The 18,839-nt window shown below is 43.7% G+C and overlaps 1 protein-coding gene across 1 annotated transcript in view; it reads right to left on the bottom strand.

The window, feature by feature from the left end:
* The window catches only part of ANO6 (anoctamin 6), a 74,324-nt gene extending 70,356 nt beyond the window's left edge, over window positions 1-3,968 (bottom strand). Inside the window, exons 1-2 of the mRNA XM_072146842.1 lie at window positions 3,874-3,968; window positions 3,606-3,789 (exon numbers count right to left, since the gene is read on the bottom strand). Coding sequence (XP_072002943.1) covers window positions 3,606-3,672 — 67 coding nt within the window. The 5' untranslated portion in view covers window positions 3,673-3,789; window positions 3,874-3,968. The remainder of the gene's footprint in view (window positions 1-3,605; window positions 3,790-3,873) is intronic.
* Between the last annotated feature and the right edge of the window lie 14,871 nt (window positions 3,969-18,839).

The following is an 18,839-nucleotide window of genomic DNA, read 5'->3' on the forward strand; positions in this document are numbered from 1 at the left end:
AAGTAAGAGTTATTAACAATTTACAGTACCATATGATACATCCACATGGGACTTATTCTCAGCAGATTAGCTGCCATGGGGTAATCTCATCCACATGATGCAAAAATGAATCAAGACATAAACTGCCTTTTACATTAATGTTTATGCATATTCTACTACACAAAGGCTGTGCTGGTGAATAAGATCACAGCCAGATAACTTCCTCTCCTGATGACCCTGTACATAGGATAACTGAACTCAATCCGTAAGTAGAGGACCAGCTCAGCTTGTATACAAAGCTGAACAGGATTTTTATCCTAATACCTGATATTTGGGGGCTAAAGTCTGTTTGGTGCTCCACTGAATGGTACTCGGAGGGTAACTCTATATACATACAACATCCAACAGATCACCCCACTATTATTTTTTAGATATGCCACATTTGATACTTACTGAACATAAATGGTAATGCTATATTCACACGTCCATAGGGGGGCGTATATACAGTGCCGTACCACTCCGTACACAGGGAAAAGATAGAACATGTCCTATCTTTCCCTGTGTTACGTCATCGTGCGCCATACAGTGCCAACTGTCCCTGCCCAATGATAAATATCCCACATGGATATTGGATTACACATTGATGACACATGGACCACAAAAACCGACCATAGATCTGCTGTTTGAATCCAGAGAAAAGCACATGTTCGTGTACAGGTAGCCTAAGGAATAACTATCCAAATGCTGAAGAGAGGAGCTTGCTCGATCGCTAGCGTTTCAGCAATTGGGCAGAGCTGCTCATATGCATTTCAAATGCTGCATGTGAACGTGGCTTTACATTGACCCTACAATGTGGCTTTTTAGGCTGCTTTCCCATGTTTAAACTGTGTTTAAATATTCCGGTTGACTTGCATAAAGTAAGCCAGAGCAAGGAGGGGTTTAGCCAGGTAGCAAATACTTTTCAGCCAAACGTATGTGATTGGTAACAAGGACAAAATGTTTTGTAGGTAAACAATGTTTAAATGCATATGTAATTGGGCCAAGCCCTTCCCTGTGAAAACTGTCTGCACCACATTTATAAAGGGGTTTAGTCAGTAGTTTTCAGGTACTTCTACCTAGTATAGGGCTGTGGCCTTGCACCAAAAATAATGCTAACCTGACAGAATTTTGTCCCAGTTTTCTGGTGTAAAATAAGACAAGTAATAGGAGTTGCAGAATACAACTAGACCAGGGGTCCCCAAACTACGGCCCGCAGACCGTTTCTATCTGGCCCCGTCATCATTGGCGCTCCTGGAGCGGCAGTGCTGGCCCCCACATCCGGATCTATTGGTTGGGGGCCCCCGAGCTGGCACACCAAAAGCGCCATTTAATAGACTCCTACTGGGGCCCCCGGTGGCCTTCGGCAGTCGGGCAGGGGCCTCCGTCCGTCCGTATGATGGATGCGATGACATGTACCGCTATTTATTTTTAAACTTTAGTCCGGCACTCCAACGGTCTGAGAGGGACAGTGAATGGCCCTCTATGTAAAAGGTTTGGGGACCCCTGAACTAGACAGTTTTCGAGTACATTCATACGGCCATCTGTGGGGATGTATATAGGCCCCCATAGATGGCAATGGCGGTCCGGCTGCGGTATGGTGTCACACTATCTTTCCCTGTGTGTGCGCCGTGTGCTGCTTTTCTCTATGGAGGTTTAGAGGGGTCACCTCCTCCTCCTCTGCAGTGCACAGCTGCACGGGGAAAATATAGAGTACAGGCGGTCCCCTACTTAAGGACACCCGACTTACAGACAACCCATAGTTACAGACGGACCCCCCTGCCCACTGTGACCTCTGGTGAAGCTCTCTGGATGCTTTACTATAGTCCCAGACTGCAATGATCAGCTGTAAGGTGTCTGTAATGAAGCTTTATTGATAATTCTTGGTCCAATTACACCAAAAATGTTGAAACTCCAATTGTCACTGGGGCAAAAGAAAAAAAATTGTCTAGAACTTCCATTATAAAATATACAGTTTCGACTTACATACAAATTCAACTTAAGAACAAACCTCCAGACCCTATCTTGTATGTAACCCGGGGACTGCCTGTATGCTGTATATTTCCCTGTACATACATCTGGGCACTGTGCCTGGCTATGGAGAGGGCAAGGGTGAGCAGCTCTCACCCATGCTCCTCTCCAGCGCGTGGCTGTAGTCTCGCCTGTGTGAAAGACACACATGGCGTTTTTGGGCCGTTTTTACTAAGTGCGTTTTCAGATCGTTAAAAACGCATGCGTTAAAAAACGCATGCGTTTTTTGAGAACGCATGCGTTTTTTGAAAACGCATGCGTTTCTGTCCGTTTTTCATTGCGCAATTTCGGAAAAACGGACAAAAACGCATGCGGTTTCAAAAAACTCACACGTTTTTAACGATCTGAAAACGCACTTAGTAAAAACGGACCAAAAACGCCATGTGTGTCTTCACCCTTAGGGTGATGTTTTTAGGCCGTTTTTAGTTTTCGTTAAAAAACGCATCAGTTTTTAAAAACCGCAGCCGTTTTTGTCCGGTTTTCCGAATTTGCTCAATCAAAAATGGACAAAAACTGATGCGTTTTTAAAAATGCATGCATTTTTTACAATCTGAAAACGCACTAACTAAAAACGCCAAGTGTGTCCTCTTGCCCATAAGCAAGTGCAATTAGTGAAAATTGCTCTGTGTGCTGAAGGGATCTCCCGACCTGAACCTGCAATCACTGGAATGAACTCAGCATGTCATGTTCGGGTCAGGAGATCGATTCGGATGCAGTTTTCAATATCCAAACCAGAAGTCGAGTGAAAAAGAGGAGGAGAAGCACCTCTCAATGATATGTCCTCCCCCATTATGCTCTACAACTGCTTTTGTCTTTACTTTACTCTAAAACTGCATCTGAAAACTGAACGTGTGAACGCACCCTTCAGCACACGGGACATTTTTTCACTGACTACAATTGGCTGTGGACAAAAGGCCAAAGACACATTTATTATCCAGCACCAGACGCTTCTATGGATCTTGTGCAGCATAACACAGTTTTTTCTGACCTTATGACATTTTTCAGAAATCTGCCCCACTGCATTTACTTTCCAAAAATAGAGCCAAACCTGTTTCCTGGTTATGTGTGGTATTCACTTCAACGAAGCGGCAGCTACAGCACCACACACAACCTGAAGACTATTGCAGCAATGGGTTTTTGTTTTTTAGGAAGCAACCATGTTTTTTTGGAATACAAAACAAGTCCTATAAAACTGCTGAGGCCCGATTCTGCTTTCCTCACAAGTATAAGCGAAGATAAGGGGTTACAGCAGGTAAATTAGTCTGCCTGTACCTTAAACATCCCTTACACACTGTCACGTGCATTACATACAGCGCTAATCACTAATACGTCTGTAACAGATTGGTCACAACTTTTCACTTGTCAGGACTACACACCAACCCACTGGGCTCAGCAAAATAGCAGTAATGTGAGAAGTTGGCTCAGCTCCGTCTCCAACTCTGAGGAGACAGTAGAACACATTGCTCATGCGCGGTCATTGTCTCCCGAGCTTAGAAAACTTGGGACTAGAGTCTCTGTGCATCCAGGGGGATAGCGGGTAACACATAGCTACTACCCACCTATCATCTCCCCGTCCTCTGACATGTCATCCATCTCCAGGGCGCTCTCATCGCTGTGGAAAGCCATAGTGAGTGCAGGATGGGGCTCCTCCGCAGCTGCAGGCAGCGATGTGAAGTTGTCAGGGTGTTGTCTCCGTGGCTGGAGGGAGGTTTCCTCCTTGGGTCACACCGGGGATGTCCTTCTCTATAGAGGGGAGAGAGCAGGCATTAGCAGTGCGGAGCTCAGTAGAGGTCTTGGTGAGGAGCAGGGCTGTGGGGCAGTGCTCACAAGGTGGGAGGAGGGGCCCGGAGACATGTACAAGAAGAGAGCGGCTCCCCGGCCTCAGTGCACGAAGCCTGGAGGATGTAGAGACAAGGGCGAGGCAGCATTACTGCCCTGTTATGTTACAGCAGAGCACAGGGCACTGCCGGGTGACACCAGCACATGGCTGTACCCTCAGTGACTGCTTCATGGGGTATAGCTATACAGTGGGCTATTGTATACAAAACATCTTGTCTGAGGAGGATTCTGCCCCATAGCATCACATAGAATAATGTCACGCACTCTGTTGCTTTTGAAGTTAAGATTATTTGTTATCTTTCTGCAACAATGCAAATGCCACTATATCAATATCAACGGTACTGACAAGGAGAAGTAGCCCATATAGCCCATATACCCCCTGGCAACAAGCAGTAGGCCATATAGCCCCTGGCAACGAGCAGTAGGCCATATAGCCCCTGGCAACGAGCATTAGCCCATATACCCCCTAGCAACGAGCAGTAGGCCATATAGCCCCCTGGCAACAAGCAGTAGGCCATATACCCCCTAGCAACGAGCATTAGCCCATATACCCCCTGGCAACGAGCAGTAGCCCATATACCCCCTGGCAACGAGCAGTAGCCCATATAGCCCCTAGCAACGAGCAGTAGCCCATATAACCCCTAGCCACCAGCAGTAGCCCATATACCCCCTGGAAACGAGCAGTAGCCTATATAGCCCTTACCCCCTGACAAAGACATGAGCCTGCCTCTGTTAGTCCCCCTGGCAAAGACATGAGCGTGCCTCTGTTAGTCCCCCTGGCAAAGACATGAGCGTGCCTATGTTAGTCCCCCTGGCAAAGACATGAGCGTGCCTATGTTATTCCCCCTGGCAAAGACATGAGCGTGCCTATGTTATTCCCCCTGGCAAAGACATGAGCGTGCCTATGTTAGTCCCCCTGGCAAAGACATGAGCGTGCCTATGTTATTCCCCCTGGCAAAGACATGAGCGTGCCTATGTTAGTCCCCCTGACAAAGACATGAGCGTGCCTATGTTATTCCCCCTGACAAAGACATGAGCGTGCCTCTGTTAGTCCCCCTGGCAAAGACATGAGCGTGCCTATGTTATTCCCCCTGGCAAAGACATGAGCGTGCCTATGTTAGTCCCCCTGGCAAAGACATGAGCGTGCCTATGTTATTCCCCCTGGCAAAGACATGAGCGTGCCTATGTTAGTCCCCCTGTCAAAGACATGAGCGTGCCTATGTTATTCCCACTGGCAAAGACATGAGCGTGCCTATGTTATTCCCCCTGACAAAGACATGAGCGTGCCTATGTTAGTCCCCCTGGCAAAGACATGAGCATGCCTATGTTATTCCCCCTGACAAAGACATGAGCGTGCCTATGTTATTCCCCCTGGCAAAGACATGAGCGTGCCTATGTTATTCCCCCTGACAAAGACATGAGCGTGCCTATGTTAGTCCCCCTGGCAAAGACATGAGCGTGCCTATGTTATTCCCCCTGGCAAAGATATGAGCGTGCCTATGTTATTCCCCCTGACAAAGACATGAGCGTGCCTATGTTATTCCCCCTGGCAAAGACATGAGCGTGCCTATGTTAGTCCCCCTGGCAAAGACATGAGCGTGCCTATGTTATTCCCCCTGACAAAGACATGAGCGTGCCTCTGTTATTCCCCCTGACAAAGACATGAGCGTGCCTATGTTATTCCCCCTGACAAAGACATGAGCGTGCATATGTTAGTCCCCCTGGCAAAGACATGAGCGTGCCTCTGTTAGTCCCCCTGGCAAAGACATGAGCGTGCCTATGTTATTCCCCCTGGCAAAGACATGAGCGTGCCTCTGTTAGTCCCCCTGGCAAAGACATGAGCGTGCCTATGTTATTCCCCCTGACAAAGACATGAGCGTGCCTATGTTAGTCCCCCTGGCAAAGACATGAGCGTGCCTCTGTTAGTCCCCCTGGCAAAGACATGAGCGTGCCTATGTTATTCCCCCTGGCAAAGACATGAGCGTGCCTCTGTTAGTCCCCCTGGCAAAGACATGAGCGTGCCTATGTTATTCCCCCTGACAAAGACATGAGCGTGCCTATGTTAGTCCCCCTGGCAAAGACATGAGCGTGCCTCTGTTAGTCCCCCTGGCAAAGACATGAGCGTGCCTATGTTAGTCCCCCTGGCAAAGACATGAGCGTGCCTATGTTATTCCCCCTGGCAAAGACATGAGCGTGCCTATGTTAGTCCCCCTGGCAAAGACATGAGCGGGCCTATGTTAGTCCCCCTGGCAAAGACATGAGCGTGCCTATGTTATTCCCCCTGACAAAGACATGAGCGTGCCTCTGTTAGTCCCCCTGGCAAAGACATGAGCGTGCCTATGTTATTCCCCCTGGCAAAGACATGAGCGTGCCTATGTTAGTCCCCCTGGCAAAGACATGAGCGTGCCTATGTTATTCCCCCTGGCAAAGACATGAGCGTGCCTATGTTAGTCCCCCTGGCAAAGACATGAGCGTGCCTATGTTAGTCCCCCTGGCAAAGACATGAGCGTGCCTATGTTAGTCCCCCTGGCAAAGACATGAGCGTGCCTCTGTTAGTCCCCCTGGCAAAGACATGAGCGTGCCTATGTTAGTCCCCCTGGCAAAGACATGAGCGTGCCTATGTTATTCCCCCTGGCAAAGACATGAGCGTGCCTATGTTAGTCCCCCTGGCAAAGACATGAGCGTGCCTATGTTAGTCCCCCTGGCAAAGACATGAGCGTGCCTATGTTATTCCCCCTGACAAAGACATGAGCGTGCCTCTGTTAGTCCCCCTGGCAAAGACATGAGCGTGCCTATGTTATTCCCCCTGGCAAAGACATGAGCGTGCCTATGTTAGTCCCCCTGGCAAAGACATGAGCGTGCCTATGTTGGTCCCCCTGGCAAAGACATGAGCGTGCCTATGTTAGTCCCCCTGACAAAGACATGAGCGTGCCTCTGTTAGTCCCCCTGGCAAAGACATGAGCTTGATTATGTTATTCCCCCTGACAAAGACATGAGCATGCCTATGTAAGTCCCCCTGGCAAAGACATGAGCGTGCCTCTGTTAGTCCCCCTGGCAAAGACATGAGCGTGCCTATGTTAGTCCCCCTGACAAAGACATGAGCGTGCCTATGTTATTCCCCCTGGCAAAGACATGAGCGTGCCTCTGTTAGTCCCCCTGGCAAAGACATGAGCGTGCCTCTGTTAGTCCCCCTGGCAAAGACATGAGCGTGCCTATGTTATTCCCCCTGGCAAAGACATGAGCGTGCCTATGTTAGTCCCCCTGGCAAAGACATGAGCGTGCCTCTGTTAGTCCCCCTGGCAAAGACATGAGCGTGCCTCTGTTAGTCCCCCTGGCAAAGACATGAGCGTGCCTCTGTTAGTCCCCCTGGCAAAGACATGAGCGTGCCTATGTTATTCCCCCTGGCAAAGACATGAGCGTGCCTATGTTAGTCCCCCTGGCAAAGACATGAGCGTGCCTCTGTTAGTCCCCCTGGCAAAGACATGAGCGTGCCTCTGTTAGTCCCCCTGGCAAAGACATGAGCGTGCCTCTGTTAGTCCCCCTGGCAAAGACATGAGCGTGCCTATGTTATTCCCCCTGGCAAAGACATGAGCGTGCCTCTGTTAGTCCCCCTGGCAAAGACATGAGCGTGCCTATGTTATTCCCCCTGGCAAAGACATGAGCGTGCCTATGTTAGTCCCCCTGGCAAAGACATGAGCGTGCCTCTGTTAGTCCCCCTGGCAAAGACATGAGCGTGCCTATGTTATTCCCCCTGGCAAAGACATGAGCGTGCCTCTGTTAGTCCCCCTGGCAAAGACATGAGCGTGCCTCTGTTATTCCCCCTGGCAAAGACATGAGCGTGCCTCTGTTAGTCCCCCTGGCAAAGACATGAGCGTGCCTATGTTATTCCCCCTGACAAAGACATGAGCGTGCCTTTGTTAGTCCCCCTGGCAAAGACATGAGCGTGCCTCTGTTAGTCCCCCTGGCAAAGACATGAGCGTGCCTATGTTATTCCCCCTGGCAAAGACATGAGCGTGCCTCTGTTAGTCCCCCTGGCAAAGACATGAGCGTGCCTCTGTTAGTCCCCCTGGCAAAGACATGAGCGTGCCTCTGTTAGTCCCCCTGGCAAAGACATGAGCGTGCCTATGTTATTCCCCCTGGCAAAGACATGAGCGTGCCTATGTTAGTCCCCCTGGCAAAGACATGAGCGTGCCTCTGTTAGTCCCCCTGGCAAAGACATGAGTGTGCCTCTGTTAGTCCCCCCTGGCAAAGACATGAGCGCGCCTCTATCAGTCCCCCTGCAATGTGTACATAAGTAACATCTGTAACATATCACTATAATAGTATTCATCAGTATCCACAACCCCCCCTGCCGATGAGCAATATGTGCCTCATTAGTCTTCTCTCTCTAGTAACGACCATCTAATTTTTCTTGTTTTTTTTTAGAAAAATTATTGTATTTCCATGGAGAAAGAAAGCTGTGAAGATAATGGCACACCACCATGTCCAAGTGCTAGTCGTGAAGAATCGCGATTCTGTTCGCATTTCAATGCGCGCTATTGCACAAGTTAGAAGACCTCCCCCTGATAAGGATTTGAATAGGTGAATCATGTTATCAGTGTCTAACAACTATGTGACAATGTACATCTGCTGTGGAAATAGTATTTACTGTCATTTGTATTTTTTAGGCTTCTTAGAAAAACAGCATACAGGGGATTTCTAGCATGGATCCATGGCTATTTGGGTATTGGAAACCGTCGGCCAATTCCTTCATGCTGTGTCCATCGTATTCGATCGAATTTTCCTGATCCAGAAGAAAATTATTGTGGGTTTTTAATGTTTGCGGAAGAACCAGCTGAATATTTAGCAATGGAATAGAAAAAGCAGAACCCCTATTCCCACCCTCTTGCAGTGTAAAGTTTGCACTAAGAAATTTTATTGTTTGATATATTATTTTTTATTGTTTTATTGTTTGTTATATAATAAATGTTATTGGAATATCAAAGAATTTGATGTGGTTAATAAAGTCAATGCAATTCAATAAGTAGAAGTAACATAGCTTTATTGCAAGCAGAACTGTTAGTTTACAAATATATCAATATATCAATATATCTGCCGTTACAAGAAAAGGGATCATTTTAGTATTTTGTTGTTCGAAAATTTGAATATTGAAAAAGTTGCCACAAGGCAAGGCCTCCTCCATATCCCCTCATAGCCTTTACCATTCCGCACCTAACACATATTTTGTGGCAGCCACTATTATATAGCCAGCCCGTAAAAAAAAAACAAAAAAAACACACTACTCAACATTCTGACGTCCTGGGCAGCTCCTATTCTATCTTGATGCTCGCAGCAGTTCCGTGACAGCTCCGTGCGCATGGCCAGGCCAGCATCACCATGCGCGCGGTGCTGTCGCGGACCTGCCGCGAGCATCAAGATAGAATAGGAGCTGCCCAGGATGTCAGAATGGTGAGTACTATGGGGGTTTTTTATATACACAAGTAGAAGCCGAGTGTGGAATTTTCTGCACAAAATTGTGCTTAAAAAATCTGCTTATACTTGAGTATATACAGTATACACACATTTATAATAAACAAGTTTTTTTATTAATAGACAAAAAAAAATAAATCAGTTTCTTCAGTGAGCTTATTAGAAAAAGCTTTAACTATGCCTATAAAATAAAGAAAATAGTCAAAGTCTTCTCAAATACGCAATGTAACAATCTAAAAAACACAAAAACATTTGACATTTATTCATTATACATGATTATCTAATGTGAATGATTTTTGGAATAAAAAATAACAACAATTAACCTATATAGTTGATTGAAGGAACATCGATAAGTTCTTCGGAGACGCCAAAACCGATAAATCCTTCCAGGGAAGAAGGAAGCAAAGTCACTCTCAGTAACATAAGATAGCAACACTACACATGCAGACTTTCGGCTTACCTGTTGTCTGCGATGGAAGAAATGGAACATCAACAGGTTTTTCGGAGACGCCAAAACCGATTAATCCTTCCAGGGAAGAAGGATGCATTGACTGATCCTCTAAATAGACAACCCAAACATATTTATTTTAATAGACAACCAGAACATATGTTTTTCTTTTCTTTGCTGATTCTTGCGGCGCTATACTTGCGGCAAGAAAATATTAGACACAAAGAAGAAATTCATCCCTAAAAAATTAAGTTACATAGAACTAAGAAACACTAAAACTTGTTCTTTACCCATCTGATTAATGAGACAAAATGTTATTCAAATTCTACAAAAGTAACTTACCTCAACTAAACTGTCCAGTCCAATGAAGGATAATTCAACTTTAAACTAGAAAAAAAAAAACTTGAAAAAGACTGTTAATAACAAAAACACAGCTGAAGAACATTCAAAAACACTTTTCTATGAAACCAAACCTTTAAAGTAATAATCTTGCAAAAAGTGGTCTATTTGACACCGAAACATGGCCAATGACAAGCCACGATTTCATCCTTATTGGGTGTTTCAAGATTTGCTATATTTGGTGGAAGGGTGGGCGCTCTACTGATCCAAGTGTGATTGAGATCTCCTTTGGCTATCTTCAGACAATCAACTAAAATATATTCCAAGTGATCATTGCTCATCTTCTTGTAGACATGTTTCACATTCCACCGTTTTTTTCCTTTAGGAACAACTAATTTTGTTCTTCTGCTCCCGACCGGTGCAGTATTTTTCTTCACCACTTGAACAACTGCAAGCTGTCTTCCCACGTTTTTATTATGAGCAAGAACAGCTAGTTTTGTACGGGCTTCCATTCCATCAATGCCAAAATGGATTCTTTTTGTACGATATTTTAATACTAAACTGTGGAAGGCCTCTAATGGTCCAGTGTGACAATTTCGTACAAGATGTGGAATGTCACTTATCATTTGTTGATTGTTCACAACCTCCTCAATTTTCCGATAAGCTGAGCTTCCTTTCTTTATCCAACCGACCGCTGTTTCTTCTGAAGGTGTTAATTCTACATGTACACACTTTTTATAGTGTTCACCTTCTTTCCATTCATGAATATTGACAATGTGATTGAGGCACGAGAACCACCTTTCTCTGAATTTCTCTTCATTGTGGTCACATGTTTTTGCTGTCCACCAAAAATGATTGTAAATTTTTTCAATCCAGGGTTTTAAAATTCTTCCTTGAATGCCATTACTGGCCTTCTGTAGTTTGTTTCTTCTTTAGTGACTTCGCATAATGCCAGATATCAAATTGATGGTTTATGTCTGGATACATCTCTCTCATCATCTTCTTTATTCCAACATGGCGATCTGAAGCAAAAATGCAAACGTCAAAACCGTTTTGAAGAACACGTTCCATTACAGTCTGAAAGCCAGAAGTACACTGACTCCTATGTATTACCTCAAAATCGATGATTTTTTCCGTGTAGAGATCCATCACTGTGTAGACACAGTATTTTGCACTGTGACCTGGTGAGTCACACTGCCCGTCTCCAGCCAAGCACACTGGTATGACACACAGTTCCGATTTAACTTTTGTTTTTTCATCAAGCCAAGCAAGTTCAATAGCTGGAAAGATCATCTTGGTTTGGTATCAGTAGTACTTTTTTTCCGAAATAATACATAGGCCGAGAATGTTGCAGAGCTCCTCTACTTTGTGGAAATTTTGACCACTGCACAAAATTGAAGATGCTAAAAGAACATTTCCACTCCAGAATCTTCCAGTCTTCGGCTGGCTTCTCCAGATGAGTGATGTGTGCCCTCTTCTGCATTTGCCACGTATTATTAATGCACTTCCTCTCTTCTCCTTGCTTATTTTTACAACAGTGAGATTGCATCCTTCTTCGTGTTTGAATTTTATTTGATTGATTAATTTATCCAAGCAGCTTTCAAAGATAATAAATTTGCGATCATTACATATCTCTTTTTCATCCAATTCTCTTTCAAAAATGACTTCTGAATTTGTAATTGACGTTATCTCATTATTTTCCAAAGAACAACAGCTTTCTAATAAAGGATTGTAAGATGCATCCATTGGGTTGTAAAGTTGACCATCATCTTGTATGCTTGAATTACTTTGTGTTGAGCCTTCACACCGAAATTGACCTGTTAAAGGAAAAACACCACTTACCTGGTCCTCTGCTAAAAATGGTTCTTCAAAATTCTCTTCTTCACATTGCGGATTTTTTTACAATTTTCAATGGAGAAACACTAATCTCATCTATCTCTTCGGGACATAAATAGCCACAATGTTGTTGTTTGACAGGTATAGGCGTTGGAATGAAGCATTATTGTGGTTTGTTGTTCATTATGCATTTGCAAATTTAATTGAGTTTGGGCACTAAAGGTGATGACGGAGTTTTCCATGGTGAAGTCCGTTTGAGTTTCGCAATCCCGGTATTGCTTTTGAGATTCTAACTCGCGGGCAGAAGTGAAGAATTCAAATGATGTTTTGTCTGTATTATCAGAAGATTGTTGTGATGAGCAAGAAATATCTGTTTTCTTCCTTTTGACACTCTTCCTTTTTTCAATGTCATCTCGTATTGGATTTGAACCTTCCGGAATGTTATCAAAAATGGTGGGTATGGCGTTTGGTATTAAAACACGGCCACTGACGTTTTGGATAAATGAATCGTCAGCAAAGTGTCTTGAGCAAAAGCGATACTTGTTGGAATTCTTTTGCTTGTTCTCCAAAATCTTCAGGGCCAAATTATTAATATCCTGGAAAGGCTGGCCAACCTGTAACAGCCATTCTTTTATACGCTCAACCGAATTTGGAAAAGAATGCAGTTTTATTTCATGGCCGTTGTAGATCTGGCCAGCTTTAAAAAAAACATCTAGAAACCAAACACACTGGCATGTTTTTGTTACCTGTAAAAAGAAAAATAAGGTTTATCAGCATGGTAAAATAGCAATTTATAAAAAATTTGTAAAGAATTGAGAACTCACCTCTAACTTGTGTAACTGAAATTATAACTTGAACTCCAAACTGTTGAACAAACTCTTCTTCCATGGCAACAAACCAATGGTTTGATGAAACCAATAATAACGTGATTCTTCTTATTTCTCTCTCCATTGATGAACCTCTGAGATACTTCCCTTTAGCCTACTTACCAATTGAAATTTTTCTTTTGGAAACCTGTCTTATAAAAATTTTTAAAAAATTGTTAGAATCCAAAATTTTAAAACATGGTTTGACAATATGCCATTATTTTTACCTGTTTGTACATGTACTGAGGATTTTTAAATTTGTCTGTGGTCTTGCTAATATCTAGCCTATAATAAATGAAAAAGAAAATGTAATTTTTAAAAAAAGGAATCTAGAAGCCGGTCATAGTAATACCCAAGCAACAATCATATTATTGAAGTAATGAAGTTATCAAGTAAGAGTTCATAAGGGGGGTTGTGTTTACTGATGCACACCATGCTCATCGGCAGGGGTGTTGTGGATACTGATGCATACTATTATAGTGATATGATACAGATGTTACTTATGTACACATTGCAGGGGGACTAACAGAGGCACGCTCATGTCTTTGCCAGGGGGACTAACAGAGGCACGCTCATGTCTTTGCCAGGGGGACTAACAGAGGCACGCTCATGTCTTTGCCAGGGGGACTAACAGAGGCACGCTCATGTCTTTGCCAGGGGGACTAACAGAGGCACGCTCATGTCTTTGCCAGGGGGACTAACAGAGGCACGCTCATGTCTTTGCCAGGGGGACTAACAGAGGCACGCTCATGTCTTTGCCAGGGGGACTAACAGAGGCACGCTCATGTCTTTGCCAGGGGGACTAACAGAGGCACGCTCATGTCTTTGCCAGGGGGACTAACAGAGGCACGCTCATGTCTTTGCCAGGGGGACTAACATAGGCACGCTCATGTCTTTGCCAGGGGGTAAGGGCTATATGGGCTACTGCTCGTTGCTAGGGGGTATATGGCCTACTGCTCGTTGCCAGGGGGTATATGGCCTACTGCTCGTTGCCAGGGGGTATATGGGCTACTTCTCCTTGTCAGTACCGTTGATATAGTGGCATTGGTTGTGGCCTCACGTTTGCTCGTTGTATAGGAGTGGTGAAGTATAATACTTACCTCACGCCACTCAACGTCTCCCGCGATGCTGTCTGCCGTCGGCTTCCGGAACACAGTGTGATCTCGCAAGATCATGCTGTATTCCGTGTACTGCCAGGGACAAGCGGCAGCGCGCACTCGGCACTGCAGACACACGATGCCGGGAGCGCGCAGCTGCTGCTCAGCGCGCCCACATCAGAAGGCAAAGGAGTCTCTTAGCTGACACCATCCCACGCTGATTGGATGGTGTCAGAATATTTTAGCATGCTCACGCCCCCCACCCATGCTGAAGCTCCTCCTTTCTGACGATACAGACCTCGGAATCGTCAGATCACGGGGGGCATATCTCGGGAACGGAGGGGGCTAGAACGGAAATTCCAAGTGCCCCAGAATCAGGATACTAGCGCCTACATGCCGGTATGCTCAGTTTGGGAAGTCTGGGGTGCTGACAGGTCCTCTTTAAGTAAGAATCACACCACTGGACACTTTAGGAGTGGTGCTTGGCATCATTGTTTCTCTTCTGTTAACCATGGTTATCTCTAAAGAAACACATGCATTCATCATTGCACCGCACAAAACTGGCCTAACAGGGAAGAGTATCGCAGCTAGAAAGATTGAACCTCAGCCAACAATCTATTGCATCATCAAGGAATTCAAGGAGAGAGGTTCCATTGTTGCCAAAAAGGTTCTAGGGCGCCCAAGAAGGACCAGCAAGGACTGTCTCTTAAAAGTGTTTCAGCTTCGGGATCGGGCTACCAGCAGTGCAGAAGTTGCTCAGGAATGGCAGCAGACAGGTATGAGTGCATCTGCACGCACTGTGAAGCGGAGACTCTTGGAGCAAGGCCAGGTGTCAAGGAGGGCATTAACGAAGCCACTTCTCTCCAGAAAAAAACATCAGGGACAGACTGATATTCTGCAGAAGGTACAGGGAGTGGACTGCTGAGGACTGGGGTAAAGTCACTTTCTCTGATGAATCCCCTTTCCGATTGTCTGGAACATCTGGAAAACAGTTTGTTCAGAGAAGACAAGGTGAGCAATACTACCAGTCTTATCTCATGCCAACTGTAAAGCATCCTGCATTCATGTGTGGGGTTGCTTCTCAGCCAAGGCAATCGGCTCTCTCACAGTCTTGCCTAAAAACACATGCATGAAGAAAGAATGATACCAGAATGTCCTCCAAGAGCAACTTCTCCCATCCGCCCAAGAGCAGTTTGGTGATGCCTTTTCTAGCATGATGGAGCACCTTGCCATAAAGCAAAGGTGATAACTAAATGGCTCAGGGAACAAATCATAGAGATTTTGGGTGCATGGCCGGGAAACTCCCCAGATCTTAATCCCATTGAGAACTTGTGGTCAATCATCAAGAGACGGGTGGACAACCAAAAACCAACAAATTGTGTCAAAATGCAAGCATTGATTGTGCAAGAATGGACTGAATCAGTCAGGATTTGGTCCAGAAGTTGATTGAGAGCTGCCAGGGAGAATTGCAGAGGTCCTGAAGAAGAAGGGTCAACACTGCAAATATTGACTTGCTGCATTAACTCATTCTAACTGTCAATAAAAACTTTTGTTCCTCATAATATGATTGCACTTGTATTTCTGTGTGTGATAAAAACATCTGACAAACACACATAAAAACCAGAGGGAAACAGATCATGTGAAAATATAATATTTGTTTCATTCTCAAAACTTATGGCCATGACTGTACATACCATACCATATACAGACATGCATCATATACACAGACATACAGCATATACACATCACATATGCATATCACAAATACAGAATATTCACACCCAATACCCCAGATGCCGGGGCCCCTTACACTGTGGGGTGCATAGCAGCTGCTATGGCAGCTACCTCATAAAAGTAAATGTATAGGTGGGCACTAATAAGGATTGGTTCCAGGTTTCTTAAAATAGTAGTTTTAATTTGTGCAGTCCAAAACATATAGATACATATAAATATAAAAATCAGACCTACAGACGTCTGTAATGAAAAAATTGGTCTTTATAACAAAAAGACTACTAGCTTAAAATAAAAAGATTCTAGCGATCTAAAGATACATCAAGGATTTATATTAGACTTATATTATGCGGTATAAAAAAGTAAAAAGGAAAAAGGAGAGGAAAAAAATTTTTTTGTAAAAAAGTTCAGATATCGTATAAAAAAAAAGGATAAGTATCCGGGAGGTATCTTTTGTGACTAGCAGGACATAGGCCATATACCTGCAGTATATGGCTAAGAATAGGATCAGCCCAATGAAAATGACTGATAACGTTATATAGTTGTGGTCATGCACTCACGGTTAGTCGGTTCAGGCTTGTTCTCATATTAATCAAAGTTTCTTCATGATGGAGGGCAAAGGAGGGTTATGTAGGTTATGTACAATTTGGCGTCTTCACCGCCACGTGTGTTGTGCAATGGCGCTCCGAGACAGCTATTGTGGCGCGGTTCCTGCGTCAAACGGCAAAGCTTCTGGCTGTCTCGTCTCCTCCTCTCGCAGTCCCGATAATTCCTCTTGCACTAAGTAAGTGATTGTTACATACAGTGGGATGCGTCCATCCCAAGCGATAGAGTTTGTAACAAGGAATATTCCGTTGTGGGTCTTGTAAGAGCTGTGTTTTAAATTGTTGGTACTTTCTCCGTGAGTGGTTGTTCAGAGCAAACAGCTCTTTCCTCAGTAGCCTTTGTAAACCTCCTTGTCTTTTCCTCTGTTTTATAGTAGTGTTCAGGGTATTTTGGAAAACCTGGCCCGGATACCATGATCTAAAAAATTTTTTTTATAAAAACTGTGGACTGGATTTTAGTGACATGCCTTTGTGAGAAAAAATTATTGCCTGGATTGCATTATACGACAAATATATCTATACATATCTCCTTGGTCGCAAAGATGTTTGTTTTATGAAACAATATATAATAACGGAACACTTAATGGGCTAGATAAACAGGTATATGCAATAAATTCATACAATGTCATTTAACCCCTTAAGGACGCAGCCATTTTACAGCTTAAAGGAAACCTACCATTTAGAATGGCAGGGGTAAGCTGTAAGTACCGAGCACCAGCTCAGGGTGAGCTGGTGCCGGTACTTACTTTCGTTAGTGTTATAAACCGCGGTTTCGCGGTTTTAACACTTTTTAAACTCTAGACCAGAACAGGCTCCGGCGCTGCGTGCGCACGAACGTGCGCGCGCCTACATAGGAGAATAGCGGAAATAGCGCCGAAGCCTGTTCTGGTCTAGAGTTTAAAAAGTGTTAAAACCGCGATACCGCGGTTTATAACACTAACAAAAGTAAGTACCGGCACCAGCTCACCCTGAGCTGGTGCTCGGTACTTACAGCTTACCCCTACCATTCTAAATGGTAGGTTTCCGTTAAGGCTCAGTCCCATTTTTTGGATTCTGACCTGCGTCTCTTTATATGGTTATAACTTTTGAACACTGTTACTTATCAAAGCGATTCTGAGATTGTTTTTTCCCCACATGTTGTACTTCATTTTAGTGGTAAATTTTGGCTGATAAGTTTTGTGTTTATTTACCAAAAAAAGAAAAAAAATGACGAATTTTTAGAAAAATTTGCCATTTTCGAAATTCAAAATCACCGCGTTTTCAGGCAGATAGATTTACCACCTAAATAACTTGCCGAATAACATTTCCCATTTGTCTACTTTACATTTTCATAATTTTTTAAATGTTTGGATAATTTATTTTGACGTCACGCGGCTTACAAATCGAATAGCGATTTTCCGTATTTTCAGAATTGACTATTTTGGGATAAATACTGTTTGAAATTAAATTTTACATATTTAGCATCAAAAACCCCCTATATAACCAACCCATTTTCAAATCTGCACCCCTCAAACAATCAGAAACAGCATTTACAAAGATTGTTATCCCCTTGAGATCTTCATAGTAATTGAATCAAAATGGCGGTGAAATTTAGAATGGTCAAATTTTGTCGGTTATACGTTCATTTAGCCCTAAAATTTACACATTTCCAAAAGATAAAAAGAGAAAACCCACCATAAAATTTGTTCTACAATTTCTCCTGAGTGCAGCAACCCCCCACATGTGGACATTACTTGTGTTATGGGGGCACAGCGAGGCGCAGAAGGGAAGGAGCACTCTGCAGCTGCCAGGATTTTAGTTTCCTCATTGGCCCCTTTTGAAGGCTATAAAATTTTTGCTTTTTCGTTATTTGGGCCATGTGACGGCATTTTTTTTGCGGGACGAGATGCTTTTTCCAGTGTTACCATTTCGGGGTTGGTATCGCCTATTGTTGAAAAGTTAGGAACTTTTTTTGAGGTCATGAGTAGAAAAGCATCAATTCTGTACTGGATTTTTTACTTTTTTTTTTTTCGTGTTCACCGTATATCCTAATAATCCTGTTATCTTTATTCTATGGGTCGATACGATTACGGGGATACCAGACATGAATATTTTTTCTTATGTTTTACTAAATTTGCCAAATAAAACCCTAATGTGGGGAAAAATCTATCATTTTTGCATCGCCGTATATATGTTTTGTTGATCACTTTTTATTGCATTTTTAGTGGGATATAATAGGTAAAAATCATAATTTTTGGCGGGATTTTAACATTTTTAAAAACGGCGTTCATCATATGGGTTCAATAGTTATTTAGTTTTATTCTATGGATTGTTACGGACGCGGTGATACTATATATGTGCGGTTTGTGTTATGATTTAGACTTTTTTGAGCGTTATATGTCTCTTTATATGTTTTGGGGCTTATGGGCATTTTTAGTGATTTATAAATTTATTTTTTATTGAAAAACATTTTTTTTTACATTTTTTTACTTGATCCACCATGGGATATGAACAAGCAATCATCTGATTGCTTGTTCATGATAATACTCTGCAATACTGTTGTATTGCAGGGTATTAGCAGTGC

This window comes from Engystomops pustulosus, chromosome 4 (assembly GCF_040894005.1).
Source record: "Engystomops pustulosus chromosome 4, aEngPut4.maternal, whole genome shotgun sequence".
Taxonomy (NCBI): Eukaryota; Metazoa; Chordata; class Amphibia; order Anura; family Leptodactylidae; genus Engystomops; species Engystomops pustulosus.